The sequence below is a fragment of the Cyprinus carpio genome, chromosome A7 (assembly GCF_018340385.1).
Source record: "Cyprinus carpio isolate SPL01 chromosome A7, ASM1834038v1, whole genome shotgun sequence".
Taxonomy (NCBI): Eukaryota; Metazoa; Chordata; class Actinopteri; order Cypriniformes; family Cyprinidae; genus Cyprinus; species Cyprinus carpio.
Window position 1 is genome coordinate 6,936,868 of NC_056578.1, and position 8,079 is coordinate 6,944,946.

General features: G+C 33.6%; 2 protein-coding genes across 2 annotated transcripts; both read right to left on the reverse strand.

Annotated features, from left to right (window-relative positions):
• Window positions 1-970: 970 nt before the first annotated feature.
• On the reverse strand, window positions 971-1,940 carry LOC109045364 (interleukin-8-like). Its single transcript, XM_019063226.2, has 3 exons — window positions 1,780-1,940; window positions 1,459-1,597; window positions 971-1,350 (listed from the first exon to the last, which is right to left on the reverse strand). Exons 1-3 carry the CDS (start codon window positions 1,889-1,891, stop codon window positions 1,278-1,280), a joined length of 324 nt encoding a protein of 107 aa, XP_018918771.1. The 5' UTR covers window positions 1,892-1,940; the 3' UTR covers window positions 971-1,277.
• A 2,277-nt stretch (window positions 1,941-4,217) lies between these two features.
• LOC109045365 (interleukin-8-like) lies at window positions 4,218-5,903 on the reverse strand. The gene is made up of 4 exons (XM_019063227.2): window positions 5,747-5,903; window positions 5,529-5,652; window positions 4,677-4,745; window positions 4,218-4,528 (listed from the first exon to the last, which is right to left on the reverse strand). Exons 1-4 carry the CDS (start codon window positions 5,811-5,813, stop codon window positions 4,495-4,497), a joined length of 294 nt encoding a protein of 97 aa, XP_018918772.1. The 5' UTR covers window positions 5,814-5,903; the 3' UTR covers window positions 4,218-4,494.
• Between the last annotated feature and the right edge of the window lie 2,176 nt (window positions 5,904-8,079).

Genomic DNA, 8,079 nt, shown 5'->3' on the forward strand with positions numbered 1-8,079 from the left:
AAAATGAAGAAAGAGGTCAGCGTCTGTTTAGAGGCGTATGTGTGAAGAGTTGTTCAAAAACCTAATAACAAGTTACATCACTAAATACAATATGCATTATGACTTCCATGCAAGAGAAAAGCATTTGATGTGGAAACTTCTGGCACAGAGGAGCCCCAGACAGCAACATAGTGTTAGCTCAGATCTGGCCCACATCTGGCCCACATAGATTTCACACAGGCCACATGTGGGCTGGATCTGGGCAGACACTGCTTGCTGTCTGGGATATTAACCATTTTTATACCATTATGCACTTTAAAGAGAAGATCAGTGGAAGTAAAAAAAAAAAAAAAAAAAAAAACCTTCTTGCATCATTAATTATGTATTATGAAATCACCATTAGGACCTTTTCCCAGACAGCAAATAATCTCACAAACATTTTTTTTAAAACATGTTTAAGCAATAGTTTACCACAAAATAAACAGTGTGATCATTTGCATGTTACTAAACCCAACACATCAGTGCCTTGATTTTGTCAAATGTTTAAATCTAACATAAAATCATTAAAAATATGTCAAAAAATAAACAAATAAATAAAACAGTTCGTATCATATTGTCAGACTCTGTCCTGTGTTTTGTCTGTGTTTTTGCTCCACATGTGCTCCGTGACCCAGTTTCTGTCTCCCGTTGTTTGTGTTAATTTGATTCCAGGTGTTCCCCGTTTCCTTTCAATTGATCCCAGGTGTGTCTTGTCATCCCATTATCCGGTCATGTGTTTAAATAGTGTTCCCTGGTTTGAGTTCCTTTGTCAGCTGTTATATGTCATCTCTGTCTTCCTGATGTCTCCAGTCCTGTGATTCCCGCAGTGGTCCGTTGTTAATAAAACCCTTTTTGATTTGTTTATTTCTCATCTCCTTCATTCCCGTGTTCCTCATGTGTGCACCGTGACACATATTTAGTGAAGTGGAAAAATAACTTTTTCTGAAGATTGTTGAAATACAACAACAACAAACTTTATTTTTATGTTTTCTACATTGCAAAATGTACCATGTTCATGCAAAGTGTTAGTGAGCAGTGTTTCTTTCGGCTAAAATGACAATATATTTTTTATGCAAATTTTAAATCTGCTTTGTCAGAATGTGTTTAGTAAGCAAATCATCTGCGTTCAAACAGTTTGCAATGGGGATGATACAATGTCTGCATCTAACAGCTCTGCAGACATATGCAGAAGAAAAATGTGAGTTACAAAATATAGCAAGAAAACTTCTAAACTACTGCATGCAAACACAGATGGGGAATCATGCTTCGAGGATATTTTTCACCCACTCGTCAGTGGGATTGAGGCACGTCAGTCCATTTTTCAGAGTGGCACTGTGTGAGACAAAGAAAGTTTGCACTCTCATCACATGCTTTTAATTTGAATCCACCATGCATTAAAACATCTGCATTGCATTGATCTTTGGTTTATGCAACACTCACATGATCTCCACGTTTCTGCATTGTGGTCCAGCAGAAATCATTTGTACTTTCTGTATTAGTTTTGGGTTAATTGGTTTTCCCGAATAGGTTTTAACACACTGGCAGCGTAGCTGTTGGATTGGTGGTCTGGCAGAGATGTCTAAATGAAACAAGAGAGAAATAAGAGAATTAGCCTCTTTGTAAGATCTTACAAAAAATAAAATAATATAATAATCAACACATACTAGCATTTTTTAAACCTTTAAATAATAACAAATACATTAGAATACTATCAAAAACAATGGATATTGTCAATTATTTTCACAAAGTCACTCTGCTTACCTTCTGTTATGGACAGCAGCATCATGCAGGTCAGAAGAACAAAGGCTGATGTGGTGAACTTCCTCATTGTGAAAATTAATGCATATGCACATGAACAGTAAAGTTCTGACATGCAGTTGTTTCTTCAAGAAATGGACTTTGTGTATACTTTGGTGGGACTTTCTCTTTTAAAGAACCCCACTGCTGACATCACACATATCAAAACCAATTGTGCAACAGGTCCTCCTTCAGTGAACCCAGATTCCAGTGAAAGAACCCAAGGGGAACCTTTTTAATATAATGCATGTTTTTAAGCATAAGGCAGGCCTTCCATTTTGTTTGTGAATTGATGAAAAGCCGATAATATGGCGCTAGAAAAGCACTGTTACTGCAAAGACGACTACACAAACTTGAATATAGATGGATTGAAACAGTATATGCAAATCTGGTGAGATGCTAGTTGAACATGTTGAAAGCTGCAAACACTTGCTGAGACAGTCCTCTGGTGTTTACAGCAAAAAGCCAAATGCAAAACTCATTAAGCTGACGAGCCTCTCATGCTGCAAATATGAGAAACTATGTTTGAAGCAAAGAAATCTTAAAGGTAGAAAAATACCATCCACCCATAAAACTGTTCCTAGATGTTTAAGCACAACTGATCTATCAAAGCTGATCAATAGAAATACACGTGCTGATTTGGGAAGTCACAATTTTATTTGCAAGTGTAATAGGCTTTAAATGATAATAGTTTACATTGCATTATAATGCTATTTTATAATCAACTGAAATATATAATAAGAACAATAGCTTTATGTACATTGTAAGAAAAACAATAGTTTCTGAAGTGAACATGCATACTGTAAAACCTAATAAATTGGCAGAACTCAAAGATTAAGTTCATTTTAAATATTGATTCGCAACTACACAAACATGTTAATTGCAACTTAATTGAAATACTGACCTAGCTAACACAATTCATTGCATGGACATATTAACTCATATCTTTTGCAGTTAACAGACTTAAATAGAGACTATCACTATATGCTTAACTGTACACATTTAAGCAACAAGAAGCCTATACAGTATATTCTTAAAGTTTTGCAGCCCATCCTATCCCTATATTACTCTTGTTCAAAAACACACAAAATAACACTTAATTTCAACATTTAATCTCCTTATACAGTCTGACGCAAAGCTGATGCTGCAACTCTTTCAGTGTTATATTCAGCTTGATATATAATTATTTTGAGTTCATGTAACTTTTTTCTATCAAGTACAAATAACTTTCAGTAATATTTGAGTGAAATGAACTCCTTTCATTTAGTAAATTTTGGTTTTACAATGCAAACCTGTAGTGAAATTTTAATATTTTAAGTGAAAGGGGATGATGCACAATCACAGGGATAATGTACACACTGTACTTGGACAATGTACTTGTATGTACAAAAATTGACAAAAATGTAAGAAGATAAAGCTCTAAATGAAATATTTTACACAAGCTGGAGCAGAAGTGAAATGCAGTAAAGTATAGAAAAAGATTTGAATAGGAAAGAACAGGAAACAAATGGCAAGGATTAAGTACATGATTTGTTGTGAGATTCAAAAGCGACTTAAAAATAGGAGTAATTTGCAAGTAATGCAAGTAATTTGAGATAGGTGAGCACACAAGCTAGAGCTGAAATGAAATGAGCAGAAAGTACAGAAAGAGATTTAAAAGAAATAAACAGAGATGATACAGTTAAACTCAGCACGAGAATATAAAAAATTATTTTAATAAATTATTTACCACACCTAAACAAGCATGAATGTGCAAAGTTTATTCACACCCACTTAATAAGCTCAGACTTAAGCAGCCCAGAGCAATCACAGATTATCTCAGATAAACTGTATGCTGGCCAGAAACCGTCCGCTCTTTGACTGGCGCAACTTTCACAGGTCTTTATTCATTATTGTAGATCGAAGTCACACACAAACAAACCTGTAGTTTGTATAATCAAAAAAAAAGTGCTTTTTGAGGAAAATAAATAAATAAATGCATCAGTGGATTTGCTAAAGATTGTTAGGATAGAAGCACTCAGTCATTTAAATATAATTTTTGGGCCTAAAGCCTACTGTGTTATATTTGATGCATACATTTTTAAGGCCTCTAAATCATCAACATGTTCAAAATTAGCATGTACTACATGCCTCCTGTTGTCTGATTGATAGCATATTTTAAAAGGCAACTACATTTTTGAATGACAAATGCCCCCCTTCAGGTTGTGGTACACATTTTTTTTTTTTTTTTTTATGAAATCAATATATAACTTTGGGTTCTCCAGAAGAAAGAATATATATATATATATATTTTTTTTTTCCCTGTGAAATTCACTTAATTTTGAACAGCTCTGGGAATGATACTGTAATGTTGTAATGCTTTGTGAGATGACAAAAAGGCACAATGAAGACCAACTAAAATATCCATTATGACACTTTTTATTTAAAGTGTGCCTTCATTTAAAAAACAATACAAAGCTATACGAGTATAGAAAATAACAATTCAGTAACACAATTACAATAAATATAATTAAATAAAATTAATGAAGACCTTAAATAAACAGGTGGTAGTGAGAGAACATTTTTTTTTTTTACAATCAATACTTCATGTATCACTCAGAGATGAAAAAATTAGAAATTCTATATTGCAGTAATAGTTGAATCAGTATCTTCAGTCGCTCTTTGAACACTGTTATTCATTCATTGTTGGCTCTTGATGTTCCTCTTGTTGATTCTGCAAACATGAAGAGATACATGTTAGTGTCTGAAGAATAAAGGTGCACCAAAGTGCTGCAGTGAAAACATTTAATATACAATTCAAATCATGCTTATGAATCATTTTAAGATGGATATAATTAGAGTCATCATAAACAAGAACTTACTCTTCGTTGAGAGAAATCACCCAGTCTTTAGTAGGATCAAGACACGTCTGTCCTTTCTTCATTTTGGCACTGTAAGTAACAAATTATGTAATTCTTTAAAATTGATAGAATGACTCTTAACCAATGCATAAAATGATACACATGAGTCACATTCTGACTGCATCATTCTAACTGAACAGTTTACCTAAAAATAGAAATAATTTACTCGCCCTGAAGTGCTGCTAAATTTGTGTGACTTTCTTCTGAGGAACATAAAATAAGTTACTTTGCAGAATGTCCAAGCTACTCTTTTCTATACAATAAAACTCAATGGTGACCATGACTGCCAAGCAAAAAGCAAGACGTTTATGATTAAATTAAAAAAAAAAAAAAACTTTAAAAAACAGCTCAGGCATTCTGCTAAACCTCTCCATTGGTGAAGATACAAGTTATACAGGCTGACGGTGAAAAATGACCAAATTTCATTCATTTAGGTTTAACCATCCATGAAGCATCACACTAACAGTCACATTTGTGTACACTCTCTTGATCGCAAAGACCTTTTAATCTAGAAGATTCACTGAAATTTGAAAAAAGCATCAGCAAGTGTTCATCACACATGTGAACTATGACGTTTAAGTATAGGATGCACCGTGGGACAAGGTGACAACTTTGTTATTTTGTTAAAATACTTTGTTATTTTGTTAAAAACTTTGTTGTTGTTTTGTTAAAATTTTTTATAGTTTTTTTTTTTTTGGTTAACAAATAGCTCTTTTTTTTTTTTTTTTTTTTTCTTTCTTGAAGCTGTAAAAAAAGAATGGTTTGACTGGTAGTGCACTTTAGATGTCTGTATGTAAAGTGTTTCACACGCACATGATCTCATCATTTTTGCAGTGTGGTCCAGCAGGAAAAACCCTCAATGAGAGTATTTTTTCAGCAGGAATTGCTGGCCCTGAATGTATTTGAGGGCATTTGCATCGTAGATGTAGGCGTCTACCTGCAGTGAGAGAGAGAGAGAGTTCCTGTAAGATTAGCATGAAATATTCATCAAAAATGTAAAAAAAAAACATGATACATGAACATCTGCTTACCCTCTGTTGTGGACAGCAGTGCAGCTGTGCAGATCAAAAGCATGAAAGCTGATTCTGTGAGTTTCATCTTTCTGAGCCAGTTTTGTGCAGAGCAATACCAGTGAAGTGATCAAAAGGCTGTAGTCAGTTGCTTGTGAGCCTAACAGCAGCCTGCACTCTCCCTTTTAAAGACAGTCCCTCCCACACAACATGCGAAAGTTTATTGTGCAATTATGATTTCTCAATATTCTTCTCTTCCTAGGAACTTTTTCTTCAATTTCGTCTTCAATTTCGTTTTGAAAAATGGGGACATGGGTTATGTCCTCATAAGTCACCCTCGCCTTGTAATACCTGTGTCATACCCATGTCATTATACAAAGTTGTTTCCTGATATGTCACAAAAACACGTGCACGCACACACACACACACACACACACACACACACACACACACACACACACACACACACACACACACACACACACACACACACATGCACATTTCTAATGCCTCTAAATTTATCATCAAACAAACATGTTGCACACAAGCTACTACATTCCTTCTGTCATCTGAATAATAGTTTATTTTTTTGCAGGCAAAAGGCCTTTTAGTATAACTGTAAAACTGCCTTGTGTTTCATATATCTTTTAACTGTGAATCTTTACTGATTATATAATAATAATAATAAAAAAAAAAGTATAAAAACTGAAATAATATTTTCTTGTAAAACATACTACAATAATATTTGTTTTATTTACAACTTCAAAAAATGAATACAACTCTGTTTTTCCCCCTCTGATTATGTGCTCCATATTCGCACTAAATGAGCCTCCTATTATATATATTATATATATATATATATATATATATATATATATATATATATATATATATATATATATATATATATATATATATATATATATATATGAATAAAAAATATCTCTGAAGGTTCAATAAACTGTTGCATTTCAGAAAATTTGATTTTTCTCATTATTATTTCATGTCAGTATTTACAGGGTTAATAGAAATATAAGTTACTGTATAGCTCAAACAGTATAGAACATGGTACACTTTGAATAAAAGTATCTGGCAAATGTATAAAATTATAACAGTAAAACAAAATATAAATCCTTCTGAATGAGGCAATTTCATTCTATTCTGAAATGATGAAGAAAGGCACCAGTGCTGAGCATGCTGGAAATCCCAAAACACATGCTTCCAACTTAAAGAAATATGTTTAGTTTATTCAAATGACATTTTTAGGAAATGCACCTTTCAAAACTTAAATTACGCATACATTTATTTTGCATGTGTCATGTTGCAGTTCCTTTTAACAGAACCATTGCAGCAACAAAGAGGTACTGAAATCTCTGACTCATTGAAATGAAAAATGTAGCACAAAAAAGAGAAAATGTCAAAGGTAAATATCCGTACTGCTGTTTAGTAGATATAAGAAAGCATGATATGTGTTACCAAAGACAATAGATTCTCAAGCACTCAATCAAGCTCCTCTGGATACTGACACTGAACGGCTGTGAAAACAGGAATGAGAGGAAGCAGAATCCTGGACCAATTTAAAACAAAGTGTTTTCTGCTGCCAAGATCAGTTTTCCATGGAAAGCTCTTTCAAACAACAGTGAACTCCAACGAACCACAAATCTCAAACGTTAGAAAAAACATGATCTCCAAATGAAAAAATTCAGCACAGTGGTGAGCCTTCCCAGAAGTGGTGATGCAGGGACTGCAACACTAAATTCCAGTCCTTTAATGGTGTTAACCACTTTAGCACTCTGATTAGGGAGTAGAAGTCATCAGAAAGCTTTCAAACATTTATTTATGTGCAGGTTTAACCATATACACATATGTGACCCTAGACCACAAAACCAGTCATAAGGGTCAATTTTTCGAAATCGAGATTTATAATCATATGAAAGCTGAATAAATAAGCTTTCCATTGATGTTTGTTAGGACAGGACAATATTTGGCCAAGATACAAGTTTAAAATCTGGAATCCAAGGGTGGGAAAAAAAAGTCTAAATACTGAGAAAATCACCTTTAAAGTTGTCAAAATGAAGTTCTTAGCTACTCATATTACTATGATTGTGAATGATAAATTGTGTTCTGCAATTAACATGCACACAAATTTTTTTTTTCAAGTCACAAACATGGTCAGTCATTCAGGGGGTAATTTTGGTCTGACAGGTGGGGGTGGAGTCAGTTTTAGTATCGTTCTAATATGACACAAAGTCCCCCCCCCCCCCCCAAAAAAAACCCCCAAAGAACATAATATTTTCGGGAAATTATTTTTATTAACATAATTTAAGGAAAAAAAATAAATAAAGGTACTGTTT